This window comes from Falco naumanni, chromosome 4, assembly GCF_017639655.2.
Source record: "Falco naumanni isolate bFalNau1 chromosome 4, bFalNau1.pat, whole genome shotgun sequence".
Taxonomy (NCBI): Eukaryota; Metazoa; Chordata; class Aves; order Falconiformes; family Falconidae; genus Falco; species Falco naumanni.
The window spans coordinates 95716823-95739548 of NC_054057.1; the positions used below are offsets into that span (position 1 = coordinate 95716823).

The following is a 22726-nucleotide window of genomic DNA, read 5'->3' on the forward strand; positions in this document are numbered from 1 at the left end:
AAATTCTTCATGGAACACAGTTTTGGTGGGACACTATGCAACAGAATTCTAAAAAAATCTGGAGATCCTACGGGAAGCCACGTTTCTCTGTGTTTCTCTTCCTATGAATGTAGTCTGGTGTGAAAGATAAGAAATTCATGGGCTGGAGAGTTGGCAGTGAAAAATGGACCATTCAGAGGGGTGATCATGGTGTGATTATGGGCTGTAGAAGCTGAGGTGTTTGCACTGTTAGGACTATTGGATAGTTTGAAGACTATCAACTTTGAAAGTCAAACTTTGATAGTAGACTTCGGCTCCTATGGGCAAGGGGCAGGACTCTGTCCTGTGTATGCATGAGGGACACCCCCATCCTTTCCAGTACCAGATACTTCTCAGCTGCCTTTGTAGCAGCAGATGTATTTCCTTCTTACCCCTCCTAAAATCTGCTGGCCGCGTGTGCTTTAATAGGTAAGACACAAACCAGAGCTGTATTCACCAAAAGGCTTTAACCTATGTGCTGGCCTGCTGGGACTGCCTTTAGCCTTTCCCACAGCACCGGCTGGGAAACACTAATTCAGCTAAATGAAAGCTTCTGGTGTGATTAGGTTAATAAGCCTTTGCAGAGAAGCAGTTCCTGCAGTGCTGGACACGAAGTCACCGACGAGGGCATCCTTTGCCGTGTTCAGTTTGCAAAAGACAGCTGACCAGGACAGCCTTGGGCACTTATGGCCAAATATCTGTCACTGAGTTACCTGTGAATTCTGAGAAATCAAAATGTAAATGCATCTTTTGAGCACCGGCAAGGACTGTTATATTTGGAGAGTACAAACCTCGGTGTGTGGGCTGGACTGTCCATGAATTGCCCGGTCCCTGCTGCAAGAGGCACGGTGCTGCTCCTCCGAAGCTTTCCCTGTCTGGCTTGCACTGGAACAGGTTTCTTAGCCTGTCCAGGAAAATTGCATCTTGAATTTCCGACTAAAATATGATCTGCAATTCCTAAATGACTTTGCAGTGTTTCAAAAATGTTGGAATAGGGGGAAACATGCAGTCTATGACAGCCAAGTTCAGTGTAAAGTTAGTGTGTCTGAATAAGGTGGTTAAAAAGAGGAAAGGAAGGGAAGTCATGAAAGGAGGCATTTTCAGTCCAAACGCATCAGTAATACTAAAGTTGAGATGTGCAGCATGTTTCAGAAAGTAGTAACGTATAAACAAACAAATAAATTAATACTAAAAAAAAAAGACAGGTTATTTTTAAATATCATCCAAATTTATGCCTTTTTGGAGGGAGGGAACATAATTTATTTTCCTTACATACATATCCTCTTCAACTGTTTGATTGATGGGCTAAGGGCTTGGGTATCTCAAACCACATAGGATTATGTCTGTCTAAGCCTCTCTTAGACATCTGGGCTGTTGAACATGTGGAGATTCGCCCTCTGCAGACACACCAAAGTGGAAGGCACAGGTGTCACAGGTGTTTGGATCCACAGGACAATGGGTTGTACGTTTTTTAAAAGAAAATTATATGATGCTGTTAACTTGTTATAGCAGGGTCTTGACCGTGGTGACATAGAAGATCCCATTTACCTATACAGGTTCAGGTTTTTGGTATCAGGGTGTAAACGAGGCTCTCTCCAGACACAAAGACAAGCACAGCGATACCTTCGCGAGCTCCAAAGCAGACGGCAGATCATGTCTCTGTTTCTGAGCTGCACTGCCGTTGTGGGAAGCTTTCCTGACAGTTGTGAATGTCACTCATCAAAGCACCCTCACAGGGTTCTGATAAGTCTAAATAGTACTATTTTATAGTCAATGTCACCGTCACCGCAGAGGGCAGAAAAGTCGCCTTATAAATTCATTCCTTAATATAATCTGAATGCACCTGTATTGTCTACCAGGTGTTTTCTGAACGCAGCCAAATAAATTTGATGTCAGCTGCCACAGGAACTGTCCTTCTGAATAATCTCTTGCGCTGTCTAAAATGATTGCATATTTCAAACATATAGGTTGGCACTTCATTTTTTTGTTTGATTGCTTGCTTGTTTTTAACATAGTTACTGCCAAGTCACCTCTACTCATCCGTGGTTCCAGACTTCTCTGGTCTCCTCGTGTGTTTTGCACTTTCTGAACATGGTTCATTCCTTTAGGAAAAGGACATGTTTTGCTATATTGCTGCACATGCCGCCAGTGACTATCCTTTCCTTTTGCAGCCCCTCCGTGTGCCAGATGTGAAGGACAGCCCCGAGCAGCAGAAATACCCACCAGGAATGGTTACAAGACTGAAGACGGCAGCCTCCTGTGCTCACGTAAGGCAGCCTGGTTTTATACTCTCTTCCCTAAGTGCTGGGTACGGGCGCTGTTGTGGCTACATGAAAGTTTTCATACAGTTTTTCATTAACAGTAGAAAATAAAAAGCAGTGAAACTGTTCTTTGAGCTTAAATCTACAGCTGACCTCGCAGAGCTGTGTCCCCCAGCCTTGCCCATCAGCCCTGCTCTCGGACAGTCTGTGTTGCTCATTTCCCAGGCCAAGACAATGCCGTGCGTAGCAAAGCAGCACCTGGCACAATGTGTGACACCAAAAGATGTCTCCTCTTAGTAGTGTAGCACTCCATCATGTGGCACACTCACAGCTTTATCATTCTGCTACAAAGGGAGGGAGGCAGGTGTACAAATTTTGCCACTTCAGAGTAAGTGTTGAAATATTTGGATTCCTCTTCCAGTCCTTTCAATCAGAAAAGCTAAACATAGGGAGGGAAAAAGTGGGGGGAACTATAAGAAATGAGCACGTGGAATACATCTAAATCCAATCCATGGTACTTGTCACACCTGCCCATCAAACAGCACTCGTGCCTCACCCGCAGACCACGGCTGCAGGCAGGGCTGTGCTGCTGCATGGTCTGGTGGCTTCTTCTGTGGTTGTTAGAAATGATGCTTCAGCATCAAAATCAGGCTCTTGCAGAAGTCCAAGCAACCCTGGAAACAATGGGCAATTGCTTCTAATAAGGTCACAAGCTAATGAAATATAAAAGACTGCTAATACTTCCATTGGAGTCCAATTATTAAATATCATCCTTGCATGTCTGATATCTCAAATATGCCCCATGTGCCTAGTGCACGTGTTTATGGTACAACACTCACAACTCTTGACTTTCCCACACAGGTGCTTTCCAGACTTAACCATGCATGTAAATATGAATATTGTGTTCAGTTTGCCACACAAATCACTAAATTAGATGCAGAGGCAGCTTCTGCTCCTTCACAAGAGCTTTTTCTAATGGATATTTCATATTGCACCAGTCATTTTTAATAACTGAAAATGTTCTTAGGAAAGTTTGAGATTTTTCCAAGCCTGGATTACAGCTTGAGCCTGCAAGGTGTTGAATCCACAGGATTTGATTCAGCAAAGCATTTCTAGGGCTACTCACGTGCTTAAAACTACACAGTTATCTGGCATTGCTTTGCTGCAATGATGAGTAAGATCTATGCTCAGAGGTTTGAACCTTTGGTGGGGGCAGCAGGCAGGGTAACAGGGAAGAGGCAGGCCACCCACCACTGAAAACCAGCTATAATCACCAAAATTGTATTTGTAAAATGCATTGTATTTGTAAAATAGTCTGGCTTCCTATGTGCTAGAAATAGTGCCATAATCTTAAAGACAGTATATGTTTCTATGACAGGAGGTTGAGTAGGTTAAATGATGTAGCTGCTTAATGTTAGAAAACTTCTTGAAGCTGTAAAGAATTTCGTATCCAATGTAGCACTTTTTGTCCTCAGAGACAGTTTAACAAATGTGTCCCTTTTCCAGAGGATTTTCATAGACAGCTGAACAGAAAGCCTTTTTATTGAAAATGTATTAACAAAGTTTTATGATTTAAAAAGCCTCCTTTGGGTTTCTGCTAGACAAAGAGCCTTAGCATCAGCTCCTGCCATAAGGACAGCTGGGGATCTGGGTCGCTGTTCCTAGAATTAATTGATACGACCTGGTGGGAAGGTATGAAAATCATCTTATTAGATCCTTGCCAGGTCATTCTCCGCTGCTTTCGGACTCATGGGTCCACACAGCTAGAGATGTGAGTCAGGGTGGCCCAGACAACTAAAAATGTCAATGAAACTGTGTGGCAAGATGCTCCTGGTGGTGTCCTGGAATAAGAGGGTAAGACCAAGAGTTGTGTTACCATGTACATGAAGCCAGGGCTAGAAATCCTATGAGGATAAATTCCTTACTGAACAAAAAGGCAGCATTACCCTACAGATCACAATAGAAAAATGTAAACTAATTTCATTTTTTAAAAATATTATTATTATGTATGTGAGAGTTTCCAGAATGCATACTGGAAAATGTTCAGGACTTTCTATCAATGCCTTTTTTACTGAAATACTATAGATGTATTAGACAGAGTAACAAAAACACAGCAACAAAAGCCTAAGTATATTGTCTAGATATTTTTTTTTTCCAGAGAAAAAAACAAGATACTTTGTAAGGATAAAATGTAAGTCCTACTGAAGTCAATAGCCAAAGATCATTACTCTTTAGTGGAACAAAAGATTTCACAGAAAAGGTTTTGTACAAGAAGATACAAATGATCTAAGTTTAAGAGAATAGTGTATTTACGAAAGTATTTTTACAAGCCATTCTTCATAAGTGATAATCTGGTATGGTTCCTTAGTGACAAAGTCATGAAAAAATACCGTCCGATCACATAATGGTACCATTGAAGCAAAGAAAAAGGAGACCTAGCCTTTGGACTGGTGTTAGCTTTGGATTTGGGTATCTGCCTGAAAAATCCTTGTTTTTATCTAGTCACTTGGAGCCAAATCCACAAAAGGCTTATAATTCAACTGCATGATGCCATGCTCAGCATCCAGGGCTCTTGTGCAACAGCTGCTTATTATAAAATACATCAGGGCTTGCTGTCAGAGTCCAGATCTTCCCAGCAAAAAAATTATCACCAGTGGATGAGAGCCTCTCACATAGCCTCAGCTCCAGCTCTGCATCACTGACTTGCAGAAACTTTATTTCATACAAGATGACATGAGACCACCAGGTACTGTGGTGCCAACAACAGGGAGGTCCCTAACCCAGCCCAAACCAGAGGGAGGCAGCTGGGTATGGATTCCCTCCAGGCTGTATGCAACTTAACCAGATTATAAAAATATGGCACAAGGTCACAGCTCTGAGACAGTGTTTAAAATCATTAATTCTGAGTAATATAAAGCACAAAGTAAGCAGGCAGTGCTGCAGAGAGGGCTGTGGTTAATGCAGGACTATTCATGGCATTTTCTGTCTTCTAGCACAGGGATACCTGTGCTCAGTAGGGCTTTCAGGCACCTCATGTGGGGCAGAGGATCCCATTTCAGCTCTGGCATGGCTAAGCTCTATTCACGGATGCAATGATGCCTGTAGCTCCTCCATGCCTCAGTTCTTCATTTGTACAATTAATTAATTAACAGTAACAACAGTTACTGCCTCACCAGGATGTTGTAAAGAAAAAACACTAAAAATGGTAAGGTGCTCAGATGTTGGATAATAAGGACTTTGCAGCCCCCTAAGAAAAATTTTAAAGAATTTGCAGTGTTTGAACATAGACCAAATTTTAAGCCCTTTAAGGCCAAATTTCTGCCTCACACAGACAAAAGACATGGAAGAAGGGCTCCTATAGCATGTCAGCCTTGTGCTGGCCCCCCACATAATGCCACCTTTCTCAAGAGATTTTGCTAAATGCAGAATTCTCTGAGAAAGTCCCTGGTCAAGCCATGATGAGCCACCCCAAGTTAGTTCCTTCCTAACATGCTCCAGCCACAAGGACAGGCTGCCTTGCTGCCAAGCAGCACGCTCATCTTGTATTTAAGGTGAGTATAAGGTCTGTTTTACATTTCCATAAGACAGAGGTGCAAGTCACGGTGCAGCTGCAAGTGGAAGGCAGCACTAAATCCCTGGGATAATTCCGAGACTGCAATCAAAGAGTTTTGATAGCACAGTGAGAAAATCTAGCCACCACAGTACTCAATACAAAGCCCATTCAGGCTGCTGGAAGTGCTCTGCATTGACTCCGATGGCCATTGGCCTTTACACTGAGTAGAGCTGCAGTAGAGGGAATAGAAGTAGGGTGTCAGCTACACCCTTACTCAGCCCCTTCTGGGAAATGGGAAATATGGAAAGAAAAATCTTGCAGGACCTTTGGTATACAAATGGATACTGCACTGTGTCCCAGCACTTTATAAGAAGCTAGACTTGTTTCTGTTCTAGTTTTCTCCTGCAACAAAGAAGAGGATGCACATGGCAGAGCACAGAGCAAAATTTAAAAACCTAGTGTGACTTTGCAGCTGGTGTTCACTTAAGCAATTTCCCATTCAGTCCACAAGAACAGGTTTAAACTTCATTTATGCCATTCACTTCCTCCTTTAGTCCTTCTTGTTCCTTGCTCAAAGGTTCCAGCTCAGGCCCATCCCGTGTGGTTTCTTTGTTCCAGCTATTTCTGCCTTCATTTTCTGTCCTTACAGGTTTAGGATTCTCTTCCTTTGCCTTTCTTTCCTTCTCCTCCTTGGCAAGCATACGATAATTATAATAATTCATGATGAACAGGAAGGTTCCTGCCAGGACCATCACAGCTCCACATTTAATGAACATATATTTATAGTCCCCAAAGGTATCAATAAGAGTTCCTGTAAAACATATATTAGAGAAAAAAAAAAAAGAAAAAAAAAAAGAAACTTAGAGATGAAGGCAAGAATATTGTGTTTTCAGATCCTAAATACATAAGGACACCCCTGTGGCTTCAGGATAAAATAAGACATTCTCTTGATCTCTTCCACAAATACTCTGATCCTGAAAATACTTCACATGTGCTCCACCATATAGCCTGTGGGTAGTTAATGTTGATACTGGTGATACTACCAATAATTTGTACAGTGAAGTAGAAGGGAACAGAGAACCTACATTGCAAAGTCTGGACTTTTCAGGCACACCTATTTTTTCCATGCAGAAACCGAGCCCTCTGACCAGAGACTCTGCAGACAGCCTTTGCATTGACTCAGTGATCACCTACAAGGATGTCCATTCCACCTGGTAGTCCTCAGGCTGCCAACAGAAGCGACAGCTTTCAGGAAGACCTTCCTGCGATGGCACCTACCCACTGGGTCTCATCTCAAGACTCTTGACAAAGACCCTCCAATCGATTCCACCCCGGTTCACTCACCAGCATTAGAGGGGGCTCACCGCTGCCCCTTCTGCATTTATACTCGTGATCTGAAGATGAAAGGGCACTGCGCGGAACTGGAAAACATTCGTTCCAGGGAAAGCAAAGATGATGCTGTCAATGTCAGACAATTTCAATGCCAAGACAAATGTGACAGGTTCCTCTCAAAGGTTAATGCCTCTGCTACGGAGTTACAGAGTAACTGAAGGGAGACGGCTTAATTGAAATGTCAGTGTTCTCCATTATGTCAAAATGTAATGCAAATCTTATTGGGATTATGATCCTGAGCATTAATTCCCATTTACTGGTGCAAAACACACCATTCTTAACATCCCAGATCCTAATTAAAGTAAGACCCAGTCCTAACCTGGCCTTCGCAGTACAGTTAGTCCTCCTTGAAAGTGGCCCATCATCCATTAGCTCCCTGACTTCTTGGAATATGTTCCCCTCCTTAAAGAGAGGGACCTTTAATTACTTCCTGACTGACCCCTAATGCTGAAAAGCTGATGATTAATTATTACACTGCATTACACTGACATGGGGGTTTATGGTCACCAAATATATAAATTTCTTGATGACAAAAAAAATGCTTTTTAACTGGTTTTGCCCAGCAGTTCTTCCTGAATCATTCCTGGATGTCTTGGTACACCATTTTCAATGCACTGTGTTTTTCACGTTACTGGTGAAACATCAGCCAAATGCTAATTGCAATATTTTTTCCTCCTCTGCTAATCAGGATGACCTAGAGGTCTCCTAAATAGGTTTCAATGAGAATTTTAATGAGTATTGGAAAATTCAACAGTAGGACAGTCTTGCCTCTTTTCCTTTGAGAGTAAGATAAAGTCATAAAACACACTGGGAACAATTTACTTAGTTCATTAAAGCAGAACCCTGCAGTAGGTTATTAAAATGCCAAAGAACCAATAAATTTGCTGCATATTAAAATGGTGGGGGAAACCCTACAAAACTAATATTACTGATTATTACATAGAACTGTTTTAGCCTCATTAGCAGTCTCTGGTCATTAACTTAATCTTCCACACAGAAAATTATATAATTCAGAAAACGGTCATTTTAAAATTGTATTTTATTTTGTTTGTCATTAATTAAATAATGAATCTCCAAGACAGCAAGAGGATACAGCTGCTTCTGTCACACTGTATGAGCCACACGGTAATACAAAGAATTAAATGGCTCAGCGAGATGTGCCGTGCAGAGTATTCGCCAGATCTCTGGTTTGAATCCAGGAAATGGGTTTAAACTGCCGCCTTTCTGTGCGTTCCTTAAATGTTATGATACTGTCATGTCCAAAAGAATTAGCAGAGTTTAACTTTTATACATCTGAATCCAGAGAGCACAAACAACCTAACTAAATATTTCAGCATACTTAAAGGTGGCCAGTTTCCAAAGCAGTTATTCAAGCTTGCATACAGGTGAAATGCAAATTGCAGAGCAGGGCACATAGGCAGGATGGTATCTATACACTGAGGGGATGTCATCTATAAAGTCATTTAATCCATTGCCAACTCAGATTTGATAAGGACTATACTTAGGCCGAATTCCAGATTCAAATATGGTGTCTTCCAGACGTGGGGTGTTCCTTGTAGAAAAAGAAGTGAACACATGCTATAGAGGGAAAGCAGCGGAGGCTGTTAAAATCACAGATCACCGCTCCCACTTATCTTCAGACGACTGTAAGCCCTGCCAGAGGTTCAATATAGTCAGCAGGGACCCTGTCAATATTGTCAGGCTCTCTGCCTTTTGCTATTTCAAACCATACCATCCAAAATAAACCTTCTTTTGTATTTTTGGAACAGCCTTAAATCTATCAATCATCAGTTGCACTACGATGACTGAACCCCATAAGTGGAAGTACTCGGAGCCTTAGAGACAGATAGCAAGGCTTAGGTTTGAATCAACAAGAACTGCTGTGGTGTACTGTGCTTAAATTGTGGTGGGCTCCAGCCTTTTGCAACAGGAGGGGTCTCCAGGAGGAGTCGTGTGAAGTGCAAGGTTCTTGGTGCTGCAGGTGGTCCCAGACTGCAAGTTCAGTTCAAGTGCTTGAAGGCATCAGGTACTACAAGACCACTCCCTAAACTGCTGACTTCAACTGGAGGACTACACGGAAGGGAGTAAAGAGGAAATGCTGGACTTGCCTTCCCTGTCCAATTTCTAGTGGAAAAATGGTGCGTGGGAAGCAGAGAAAACACATTTAGAACCACTTCTTGCAAACCATGCTTGCAAGAGTCTAAATATAAGCGATAACCCAGTGGAAGCAGAGGAAGAAAAGACTCACCTCCAATAGGTGGTCCCAGCAATATTGTGCAGCACTCCGCAATGGTGACCAGGCCAACAGCGCTGGTGAACCGGGCAGCTCCCACAAGGTCCATAAGTGTTTCAAAGAGCATGGCACAAACCATCCCAAAGGCCAAGCCAAAAAAGATGGCGTAGATGACGAGTCCCGTGTAGCCAGAAGCCAGCGGGCAGAGAAGGTGGCAGGTGCCGTTGAAAGCAATGGAGAAGCTGAAAAAGTATTGAATCTGTGGCCTCACCCACTTGCTGTTTGCAATGATGCCAGTGGTAGGTCGGGCAATCATATCCACGATTGCAAGGATCGAAAGGAGGAAAGCAGCTGAATATTCATCAATGCCAATGTGCTTTGCATAGGGTGCCAGGAAAACAATGGGGGCAAAAAACCCCAGGAACATAAGCACATTTCCAATCAGGTAAATCAAGAACCCTCTGTGCTTAAAGAGGGAAAAATCAAGGTACTGATTGATCTTTTCACAACATGCCTTTCCTCCTTCCTCTTCCACTTTGTCCTCCATAGGGACTTTGGTGGGACTACCCATTTCCATGGCATCTTCAGTGACCTCTTCTTTCAGAGCATCCTTCCCTTTCCCAGTCACCTGGGGTTTGACTGGCGGTGTGGCTGCCCCGATGGGTCTGAAGAGAGCTCCTGCCACACAGCAGTGTAATAAAATCGCCCCAAGAATTAAAAAGCTTCCCCTCCAGCCAAAATTGTCAAACAGGAACTGGTTGAGAGGAGCCAGGGTGCAAAGCATCACGGGGCTCCCTGCCATAGCAAGGCCATTTGCGATGGGCCTTCTCTTCAAAAAGTATTTCCCTATGATTATCACTGATGGCTGGAGGTTGAGAGCAAGGCCGAATCCTGGAACAGAGAAAAACAGTTGAGATATACACAAAGATTTTGGACCCATTTATCCTCAGCTCATTGTTTAAGGCAAATTCATAGACAACTGGTCTACTGGTGGCTCTTCAACATGATAGTCTGGATGCAAACTTTGCTCAAGATATCCCTCTAAGCTTCTGGCTGCCACCTTTGGGTAACCAGACCCCAGAAAGACACTTCCAGTCAGAATTTGCACTGCAAATCTCTCGGGTGCCAACCCTAGCACAAAGAGGTTGCTTTAGAATAAATCAAAACTGTACCCGCAGTGAACGCTGGCTGGTTTTATCCAGAAACAGCAGCCATATTGGGGGCGAGGATGGAACTATATAAAAAGAAAAGACAACTCCCAGTTCGAGCAGGGTTGTGCTGGCTTGGACAGTGCTAACCACCAAAGCACATCCTTCTCAGATGCAGCTGGGGCTGGCATCCCCCTCCATGGGCGGCGGGCACCCACCACTGCCGCGGGGCAAACAGACCTGCGTGGAGCACAGCATCACCCTTCTCAGCTGCTGCTAATTTGGTGGTGTGAGCAATTCAGGTCTGATGCAAAAGATGAAGAGGTCTGCAAGTACACAGCAAAACAGCTACTGAGGATGCTAATTAAACAGGACCCTAGAGTGTTTCTTTTAATTAAAATTTATTTTTATTGCATTTAGATATATAAATTGGCATTATAAATCTGCATTGCTAATTCAGTTAGCCAGCTTCTCTTGCGCAGGTGAAAACTGAAGGCAGAGATAGCAAACACTGAGATGGTCTCAACTTTCTGTGGTCCTGTTTGAGAGCACTAGAACACAATGATGGCTTCTTTTCAAACATTTCTACGATATGCAGTACTTCCCTTAGAAGCTAAATTTTCAGAACTCCATCAAAATGACTAAAAATCATGCCACATATTTTCCACCCTATCATCAGGAAAGAATGAACCACATTAGACCAAAGCAGAAATGTAATCCTTGAAGTGATTATATCAGAGAACATGAATCCTGAAAATAGGGTCATGCAGATTTTTTCTTGTTCATTAGTCTATATAATTAGTTTGTTTAACTGTGCAGTACATAATTAGGTACAGAAGAGAATTTAGAAAGGTCAAGGTCCTCAAAATTAATTAAGGAACACTATCATTAGTTGCTGATAAAGTAGAATCCAACTGATGCAGCAGAATTCAACTGACGTTGGATAGCTTCATTTTGATCGGTTTTACAAAATTATGATTTTTGCTAAGTTCACGATTAATTTTTTTAAAAAACTACTTGCAAGTTTACCACATTAAAAATAAATAGAAATGGAAACACATTCTCAGCATAAACTTTTCTGGATAGTCCCTATATTTGGTGGGGCACGTCTTTGGGAAGCACAGCCTTCTCATAACGCATAAGAGATCAAATTCATCCCCTTGAGGGGGCTGACCTGAGAACTACAGAGGCAAAACACAGCCTTGGCTAAAGAACTCCTTTGATGGTACTCAGATATAGGAATTCATCTTTTTTCACCTGAGGAAATGCAACACAGTGGATTAGAGTTTGCTTTAACTCCGTATTTCCCAGGCTGGTAGGTAAGGGCAGAAGCTGAACCATCATTTCCATAGCATCATTTTCATTAGGGACCTACCACATGGCGTGCAGAGAAGGAAAATCAGACTGGATGCCAGCTACCCACTTAAACAATAATCAACTTAATTTTTTTATTATGTGAACATTAATTTGCCAGTCAGACAAATCTAATTTAATATTACCTCATGCTCTTCCCATTAATTAAATTTGGAGAGTTTCAAATTGACAGGCTGGAATTTCAATTTACTTTAAGCTTTTGGCTGACTTTGGTTGGAAATGTTTATATCTATTTTATTCCAGTTTTCAGAAACTGCAGCAGCTTTTCCATGGCTGAAATTGTTACTCAAATAACCACATTTTCTCCCCAGGGATATGACAGAGAGGCATGATGTTCATGGTGTTGCATGAACAGAGGCAAGCCTGTGCCAGAAGGAGCATCCTTCCCTAGATTAGATACATCTCCCTCATATTAAAAGGAAAGAAATGGTGCTGCAGGAGTGAGCTGTGTAGCTATTGATCTTGTTCTTACTTTATTAGCAAGGGAGGATCCTACCAGGTATTTCAATACTCAACATTTACAGCTGAGGCAAAGACTCTCGTTAGTCAACATGCTTTACCCTAGATCCCGTTTTATTTCATGGTGGTCTAATTGGTACAGATGGAACCGAACTCTGACCAGTTGTTATTGCTGTGTATTTAGCTTTGAAATTTGCTGCTTTCACCTCAGGCTTGAAGAAGATGTTGCATGCTTAAATACCTATTCAATGCATCCAGGCTGGCATCTATCCAGGTCGACAGCTTGCAAACCCTATTTCTTTTTCTAAGCGCTATAGGGAGACAAGTGAGGAAGAGAACACGGGTTTTACAGCATAGGCAAAGTGCCTGGTGCAGCCCACAGCTCCGTGCCATCAAGGGCAGAGCAGCTTCAGAGCTGCGTCGGACGCAGAGCCCGGTCCCTGCTCTGCATGCAAATGGAAAAAGACATAATCAAGAAAGCAATTGAGATTGCCGTGTCTAATCCCTCCACCGTAAACAGATCCTTCCCGCTCTGCTGCTCTGAAGAGATTTCTATTAATATGCCGAAGGCACAGGACTGTAGCAGAGACCTCCTAGTACCAGCTACCTTGCTTTTACCTCCATCCCCTGCAAATTACATGAACACGGTCTTTTACATCGGTCTGTTCCCCTTTCAGGCTGGGAGGAAGGAGGCTAGAAAGAGTGTGATGTTTACAGGTTGCTTTACAGTCATTGTAAATCTCCTTTACAGAAGTCTCTCTCCTCGTACAGTAATGCTGTCTCAGTCGCGTGACGAGCGGGCAGCTTCATAATTGCACTTGAATGCCTCCATGTTAGGCCTGACCAGCGAAAGCACTTCAAGCATAATTAGAGGCATCAAGCATGTTAGCAGGATTACAAGCATCTTCCCTTCTCTGTCAAATTAATATTCCTTCCCCAGCACACACACCGTGCCTGGAAATGATGGGTTATTAGCTAAGACCTCATCCATACAGCTGCCCTCATTCAGTAAGCAGGAGGAAAAAAAGTACACAACACAAAAAATGTGCTTAGCTCTGAGGAAACATCATGGCACTAACAACGAGGAGCTACGGGGGCAGTTTGTCCCTGTACCCTGTTGCTGGCACGAGGTTACACGGGTGCACTGAGCACAGCTTGTACCATCAGCTCGCTGGGGTGGGCAATGGACCAGATTTGCAAAGATATTCCAGGACCAAAAAAAAGGGGGTCTTCATAAATCCTAGGCCCATCGGGGTCAGGCACAACATTCCCTCCTGCCACCTTTTTAGAGAAGTACCTTTGAAAATAGGAGTTGGTGCCTTCCTACAGCACTGTTCCTTGCCTAAGCCCTTCTGCTCACCAAAATGCATATATTTTTAGCAAAGGATTTATGGTTTCCATGTGCTAATCCAGCATTAGTCAACTAGCTAGAGGATATTTGTTGAGCAGGGAATTATGCAATCTCATGCATCGATAAATATTTAATTTATCCATGGGTGACAGCAGTTATTTCTATTTTTCATCCCTTTGTTTCTAGAATTTCTTTCAAGGAATCTGCAAGATCTATTCAATCAGTAATAACACAGTTTCACCTAACTACAGTGACTCTCCTTAGAAAGAGTAAGGTTTGAGAGAGAGGATCCCTACATAGGGAATTATTCGCTGCTGCACAGATTTAATAAAGCAATATTGGTGTAGAAGAACAGGATGACAAACTTGCTGTCCCAATTTACTTTGCTAGTGGCTGGTTTTATTGATTTTAAATGTTGAGCTCACACTTTTCATGTTCAGAAAGCAGCAGCACTTAATGCAGCTGCAGAGAGATAGGGAACATTCATTAAAACATACACCTCGCAACCTCAAAAGCCAATTCTGAACTTATTGTGTCATGTTTTCAGGCAGATGTCCTAGCTGTGCTGAAAGAAACATTTGCTGTACCTTAGCCAAAACAATAAACAAAAAATGCTTACAAATAAGCTTCTATGCTCACACAGGTGGAGAACTCAAATCCATTTACCTTTAAAAGCAATAGCACAGCACCTGCAGGCTTTAAAGATGCTGGACCGAGCCTATGCCTTCTCCTGTTTGAGTTTCCAGTATGGAAATTCGTATTTCAATACAGACAATTCAAATTGTAACTTCAATAAGGAAATATAGGGTGGGGTTTTTTTCTCAATAGGGAGAACAGTGCATCGTTTCAATCAACTCCAGTAGTTACTATTTTCAGATAAAGGACCTCCTAACCTCACAAGCAGGCAAAGGGCAAGTAAACCAAAGCAAAGCCCTGAAATCTCATTTCCTATATCTCATAGAGGGAAGATAACACACAGTAATATAGGAACACAGGTGCTTTCTTCATAGTCACACCAGTATCTGGAAGGGCTTGCCTTGCCCAGGGCAGAGCGCAGTCAATCTGTGTTCACATCAGGGGGAGCTGAGGGCACCGATGGCCATCCCCACCATCGCCGCCGGCCGAGGGCACTCATCTGCACAGAGCAGCCCCCCGCTAAGGTCCCACACGCACGCGATGTTCAGCCAGGAGCACAGCGCTTAGCGGGGGATGTGCTATTTGCTAAAGTTCACACGGTGCAGTTGTCCCACCAGCTTTTTAACTCACCAGCTTCCCATTGCATTTGGCTGAGGTGCCCAAGCGTGGATGCCACAAGCCATCAGAAATGAACCTCAAGCGCGGCTGGAAAGGAGATGCTTTCTTCTTACCTGTAATGAAGCCCACGCAGATGTAGAGCTGCAGGATGCTGGTGCAGAAGGCGGCTGAGACCATCCCAATGCCACACAGCAGGCCTCCGAATATAACCACGGGTCGGCTGCCATAGCGGTTTACTAAAATACTGCTAATGGGACCTGGGGAAAGAGTGCAAAATGGTCCTTGAGGCAGGTACCTTCTGACCGAAGGGCACGTTTGACACAAAGCAGGTAAAACTGCAATATCGGTGCCCTTGAGGTGCTGCTGACACCTTCTAGGGTGACTTCAGGAAGAAAATAGAAAAAGAGAGAAAGATGCTCCGCACTGTGCGGAGATGGCAGCGTGTCCCATGCCATGCAGTGGCTGTGCAGTGACAGCTCCTGCCCTCAGGACTTCAAAGTGTCATCAGAGAAGGTAAATGGCAATAACAAATCAGGTGAACACATGATCCCAGCATAGGAGCTTCCTGATTTATTATAATGCTAAACCATACACACAAAGCAGTGGTTCATATTACGAGGCTGATAGCATGAATACTGTTGCATTTTTAATGCTTCTATTTAATGCAATTCCAATACTGCTGACCAGGACTGAAGCTCCAGCAGAACAGCTGTTAATTAAATCTTAATAGCAGTCTATGTAGGTAGAAACAGTTTGGGATGATGGATTAGCCAGAGCTCAAAAGAACCAGTTCGGTCTTGCATTTATGTAAAGATGTGGTTCAGTAAAGTGCAAAATTATGAGAGAGGGAAATGGTTTAAGAAAGACCGTGGATGTTGAAAGGAAGCACTGAAATCTGAGGAAGCGAAACATGCCATTAGCTCTGGGTGGAGGAGGAAAGATGGGAGATCTTGTGTATAGCAGTCTCAACTAGCTGGAGGACCAGTAAGAATCTGAATCAAAAATAATATATGTTGGAGGGACTTTGAAGATTGAGATCTTTGACCAACTTCTTGCTCAAAGCAAAGCCAACTCTGAAGTTAGATCAGGCTGAGAAGACAAAACTAGAGAAAGCAAACAGAGCAGGAAAGTGGTCCAGAAGTCAAGCTATGACATTTAAGGAAAAGAGTCTGTATTACTCAAAAACCTTGAACCAAAATGCTGCAAAAATGACGCTGGGAATGAGACAGGGGGATACAGGCAGCATTTAGTATCTTATCTTACCTGTTCCTGGGGCTACTCAGCACACAGCAGTGGTGTTTCGGAGCCCAGAGTGCCTGCTTGCCTTCATTCCAGCTGTTACAGACAGCCCACACCATCCACACACAGATTACTGGAAACAGGTATTTAAAGCTTACAGGCATCTCTGAAGAGTTTGACTGTGGGATCTACCTCACCGCAGAGCCATTTGGTAGGATATTTACCTTTGCTTAAAATTTTCTTAGCCAGGAATAGTGCCAGAGCTCTTTTCAGACCCTGCAAACCACAGCACACTTGAACACAGGAGTGAGACCCCCCAAAACCCCGTATCCCCTCAGCATGGCTGACAGCTTCCCAACAAGTTCTCAGCTGTTAAAATGTGCAAATATAAAATACAGTAGGTATGACTGGTTTAATCTAAGGAATGAAGCCCATGGTTACATCTGTGACATGTAAAATATTTTCCACTAGATGTCTAAGGTCAAAACACTCATAAATAAAATACACACAAGCAGAGTCTTAACAGCACCCTTGTAACTGTGTGATCTGTGACCTGGTCCCATCGAATGCACCATTCAATTCAAATTTCTGTGAGTCTATAATTATGCGGAGAGTTTTTTCTCCTAATCCTGCAACTGGATTCACATGCATACATGTTTTTGCTGCACAGAGCACTACAGAATTGAATGAGAAGCTCTGGGGAAAGAGATACCTATGTCAGATCAGCACAGCAGGGAAGGGACCCCTTTCTCACTGTTTCCCCTGGTCAGGGCTTGGACTTGCATCATGCTTGAGCTGGTCTCAGCATGTCCTGTAATTCAATAGATCAAGCCAGCATTCCTCAGAAAGGCACAATATATTCATCTGCAGCCTAAGGGCACACAACTCTTCCATTTTTCAATTTTCCACATGTCCGCGTTTCTCCAGAATCAATCTAATTACTCAACTAAGAAAATGTGGTTTCAATTACCTTCTCCTGCTGGAAGAAGGCTTTCACATTAGCCCTAAAACTACAGGATGTCGTACCACAGAGCAGAGCATTTAAACCCCACAGGATTGCTGCTAAGGCCCCTCTTCTGCTCTGGCTCGGGGCAGCTCCCAGGAAGAGAAGCCCCTGGTATGAGAAGTGAAACAAAATGCTCACATACGTCCCACTCTTGCAGCATCCACTTTGGGAGAAGGGAACTACGGATCCATGTCCCTCTCACTCCAGTCCATCAGCTGCCGTATTGACTTCACCCATCTGTAAGGATGGGTTTGGACCACAACAGCAGATGGTGAACTGGAAGGGGGTGAGGATGGGACACATTCTGCTCTGCCTCCTGGCTGTGGGGGCAACCCGGGGTAGAGACTGAAGCAGATGAAAGCAGAAGTTCGTATCCCAGCCACTGGCTTTACAAACGAGAGCACCGTTCCTTTGCCCCTGGGGCACCCTCCACGAATGCGCAGTGTCCTCAGCCGCATCCCAGTTTCCCAGCCATCACTTATTAAGCCACAGGCCTGCAATTGTTCCCTGTTCTCGCCTTGTGTAATCTCTCAGCAATGTTTTACATCTGCTCTGCATGACCTTCAGCAAACTGCCTTTATCTGCTGTAACCAGCGTTACCAGTTTCACAGGGGGAAAATCAGCCCCACTTCTTTGCCAGTCCGGGTGGGAGAGCAGTGGTCTCAAAGGAGTTACTTGCCTGGGCAGTGCCAAGCTCACAGGGAACTGTGATGATCTTCAGAAGCAGCACAAGCCTTTCTCCCTCGCAGCCTGAAACCTTAAGTCCAGGCCCTGCGAACGTGCTTTGCTAAAGCAGCATGGCATACAGGATCACAGCATGCACTTGTGAGCAACAGCATTTGATCTCCCTGACCAGCTTCATCCACATAGGACAGAGGGTCAGAGACCTCTGAGATACTAAGTGCAGCCATTTAAAGGAGAAATCAGAAGCAGGGCATCTGGACTAAACCCTTTCAGCCACTGGAGAATCCACAGCAAAGGCCATGATGAGCACTCAACCTGCAGCAAAAGTATCAGCCAGATCTACACTTTACGAGACATCAGAGAATCCAGTCCAAGGCTTCAAACAGTTGGAAAACCAAACTTCCCTGAGCTGCTGCTCGCAGGCAGAAGGTTTTGTAACAGTCCTGAGCAGACCCTTCAAATGCACTGAAGCACATGCAAAATCACATCCCCAAAATTACTTCCACTTAAGTCATTTGGACCTGCAGAAACGTCCATAGGCTTTAATGGAGCAGCCTTTCAAAAGCTGTCCCGTCTCTCCGCAGAAACCAGCGCTCACAACGTGTCACATAGCTGTGCACACTTCAGTACGCAAACCCGGCTGGTTTGGGCAGGTGCACGAAGCACGGACACAGACACCTTCACCCTGCCCAGATGTCTCCTGTGATCAGCATCACACCCAAAGACCCAACTGCACCTCTCCCACCCTGCCCTGCCACATGCCACCCGCAGCGTGCTTCTCACAGGGGGCTGATCAGCCATCAGACGTTAGATAACGTTAACAGCAGTGTTGTGGGGAGCTTCAGAAAACATCAAATAGCTCAAGTCAGGGCAGAGGAATTAAGCTGAGGGAATAACAAAGCCAGCACCGCAGTTGTGGGAAATAGAAAACACGATTACTGCTTTGCTTGCAGCTATTGCAAAAATTAAAAGTGTGACAGCCCCTGGAAACACGGTGGAATTGAAAAGCAGGACCTGTCATTTCCCAGTTATTCAGCCAGCATGAAAAGAATAAAGATGCTGTATATTACTGCACAGAAGCCATTTACGGTAACAACGTGTGCAGCTTAGATCCCAAGGCACCTTCACTTGCTAATGCCTGCCTGGTCGAACGTGCAGGAATCAGTGGCTCCCTGTCCTGGCATCCAAACTAAATCATTCTTCCCTCCTGTGAGCCAACGGCAGGAGAAGCTAACAGGCATCAGGGTGATTTTTGCCTCTTCATGTACAGAGTCAGGTGAGGACAGGGCAAGAGAAACAGCTGGCAAAGCTGCCATTTACCTGGCTTGACCTTGCAGAAGGAGCCACATGAATTCTAAGTCCCTGAAAAGTCACAGCAAGGAGCAAAAGCCATCTCAGCCGCTGAGCATGTCCCTGATGTATGGCTTCTCAGGGACCGGAGCCAGCTGTCCTCACACCGCCACCACCATTGCAACTTCTAACAAGGAAATTTGAAGTAAAAGTTAATCACCCCCTTGCCCCCCGATACATTACAAGGACAAGGCTGCCGACACAGGGGTGGTAGCTTCGCTGCGGGAGGGGATGGCATTTCCACGCAGCCAGCCTTTGGAAACAAGGCTGCCCCTTCCACGACCCAGCAAGTGGCTCCCTCCCTCCTGACAAACTTCCAGCCGCAGCCATCATTTATTGTCCATCGCAAGGGGGACACGAGACAGCGGAGGACACAGCGGGGATGCTGAGCCTCATCCTGCTGCTGGCTTCACCCAGAGAGTGCCTGTGGCTCTGCACCTCCCCTGGCTCACAGGGCACTGGTGGGGACTCGCTCACCAGTGGAGCTGCCAGCATCCCCTGAGTAAGAGCAAGGAAAACCCGTGCAGAAACGCCACGCTTTACGCCCCAAGCCCTTGCAGAGCATGGTGCACCCAAAGGGGGGGTCTGCCTGCAGTTAAAACGCCACAGTCTGGCAAGCAACAGTTCACACCAAATATCCCCCAAAGATGCAGCCAGGATCACAGCACTCCTGGAAGACTGATGTAATGCAAAGCACTATCCTCAGCCTATATAAATCATGCTGGTTTAGTGCCTGTCCTGGATAAAGCCTCTCTTTTCTCACACCTGTGGCAGATTTCCATTCATTGTAACCTGGTACATGAAAGGCCGTGTCAGAGAAGCTGATCTTGGTGGCAAGCAAAACACAGCCACTCGCCGGTGGGAAATACAGCAAGCCCCGGCTCATTTTTTAGCTTGTCCAATTACTTTTCACCTTGAGTTTTGTGTTCGCAGAAGTGAAAAGGACCCTGAAGAGGAGATTGTAAAACCATAAAGAAAATGCAAAATACCCTGGACTCTCCTCTCTCCTTCTCCACAAAGCCAGGCCATCTTGTCATTTATTCTTTTTGAGCCGCTGAACTATGATCCAGAGAGGATCATAATGCAGAGATGGCATTTAACAAGAAATATCAATCCAGACTAGCTTAAACTCTTGCAAGCATGGCAGTGCTCAAAAAATAGACACCTGAATTGCCTTTCTGTTTTCCTCAACAAGCCTTATGAATTTTTTATGAGCTGCAAAACTTCCAGTGTTGGTGCAAAACACCAATGTATCTTTAACAAGGACTAAAACATTCTTCTCTCTGATACCTCTGACCATATATATTTATAGATATAGATATATCCCTTATTTGTAAAGTTTGGTTTGTCATTTTTTTTAACCTAACCAAATACTAACAGAAATAGTTTTCCCCCTTTTTGGTTGAACATGGCTTGGATTCATTTCTGCTGAAACATGTCTGTGCAGGGCTCTCAGAGAAGCAGCTGAGACCCTGAAAGACTGACCCTGTAACCCAGAGGCCTCCGTGAAACGTGGGTTTTTTCCAGGTTTCACAAGACTGACCTTCTGACAGTGTAAAGTGGCACAGAGCCATTGCAAACGGTGCATGTGTGCTGGTAAGACCACTTGATGGCCATGCAGATGATAAAATAGCAACACTTTAAAATAGCCCACTGCAGGGACCCCAGTGCTGACAGATTTGGGACCATCAGTTGCATCACTGCAACACGCAGCTCAGTTTTTCCCACTTTTCTGCAGTGACAAGGGGCTCTAAAGAGCTGTTTCTGCACAGGGACATTGGTCAGCACCAAAAGAACTGCCCAGATAGTTAATATTTTCCAAACTGCTGTGAAAACACAGATAATACTAAGAAACTCAGCACATGACTGGCATTGACTATGTGGAGTCACCAGGGACATAAGGAGCAGAGCATACTCAGTTGGGAGGAAAGCGGGGGAAATCATTTATACTAATAAAACAAAGTCTATTATCACACTAGTAGTAAAACAACGGCAGGAGCAGGCCTGCAATTTCCTCGGTAATAATCTCATTCCCTCGGTGGAATAACAACACTGCCTTTGGCCTCGTAATTTATCCACCAGGGTACCAGCCCATTGTAACAGAGCAACCTCCTCATTACCCCGCAAATGAAAGCAAGTGCCTCCGCGTTATTAACACGCTGCCAGAACCCACCAGCCTCCCGAGGCAGAGGGGATCAGCGCCAGCCATCAGCACCCCGTAACGATGCTCAGCCCGAAAGGGAGGTAGCCTCAGAAAACATGGGACACAGTTGCAAAGGCAGAGGGAAAGGAATGAGAGGGTTAAAATCTGGAGCCTTTCAGTCTTTTGCCTTGTTAGAAGAGAAGTTCAAGGTCCAGGACCTGGATGGCTCATGCTCTTAAATGTTTGTCACCAGGGCTTGGAGAACTGTTGCTCACCTGCTGACCCACGGTAACAGCCCTGCACATGCCTGCTCCAGGTCACCAGAGAACTGGTCGTACCTGGTACTAATATAACGTATTATTAGTCTCAGCTGCTGGGTTTGCATGGTTTATTTTGCACCTGCGATGGCTGAGGAGCCCCCACACCACTGGTGTGTCCTCAAGCAGTGCTGCTGGACACGGGATGGCCGTGCACGCTGGTGCTGCAGGACAAGCAGCAGTAAGCAAACACCCCAGAAGACAGCCAAGGTATCATACACTCCTCTGCCAGCCCCCAAAGGGCAACTTCCACAGACCCACCCCCCCCTAAACTGCCCTGATGCCTTCTGTTAGTATTACCTTGCACTGCAAATAATCATTTTTAAATAAGGAAGATGACGTCCAGCATATGCAATAGCAGCCCCAACAGCTAACCCGTCACCAGAAGCTACCTCTCTTTCTCCCTGGCAGCTGAGGCAAACGGTCTGCACATTAAAGTGGGCAGTGGCTGCAGGTCCAGCACAACTCCTGCGAGGTGCATAAGCCAAGCACGGGAGAGACTGTGTGGACACGCATTACTTGGCCATCAGACTGGTCTGGGCTTTGTGGTGCTGGCTCTGCTGGGGCAGGATTGGCACTTCATCCCACTGAGAAGGCAGTGGGTGTAATGATCTGCTGCAGAAACCAAGCTGCGGCAGCCCTCCCACCCCTGCACCCACCAGGCACCTCCTGGGGAAGCCAGGGACCCTGACCTCCCATCAGAAACACAGGCATCTGCCACAGCAGCATCCTGATGTTAAAAAGAAAAGGAAAACAAAGCAGATGAGGTCCAAGCTTCAGAAAGACAAAGTGTTCTGTTCCTTATCCAGCAATCTTATCTGATCAGTGCTTCAGCATTTCAATTTCCAGATTACACAGCTGACACGCGCTGCTCCTGCAGCACGCAGGGAAGCCACAGGCCAATGGCTCCAAAACCGGGGCTGGAGCCAAGGTCCTTTGTGTCA

General features: G+C 44.8%; 1 protein-coding gene across 6 annotated transcripts in view; it reads right to left on the reverse strand.

Moving 5' to 3' along the window:
• Positions 1 to 4410: 4410 nt before the first annotated feature.
• The window catches only part of LOC121086131 (monocarboxylate transporter 2-like), a 38975-nt gene continuing 20659 nt past the window's right edge, over positions 4411 to 22726 (reverse strand). For 4 of the 6 annotated variants that reach the window (XM_040589401.1, XM_040589397.1, XM_040589396.1 and 1 more), the window contains 3 exons: positions 15157 to 15300; positions 9473 to 10348; positions 4411 to 6643 (listed from right to left, as the gene is read on the reverse strand). In XM_040589401.1, coding sequence (XP_040445335.1) covers positions 6351 to 6643; positions 9473 to 10348; positions 15157 to 15300 — 1313 coding nt within the window. In that variant the 3' untranslated portion in view covers positions 4411 to 6350. The other 2 variants (XM_040589400.1, XM_040589399.1) reach the window with 2 other exon arrangements.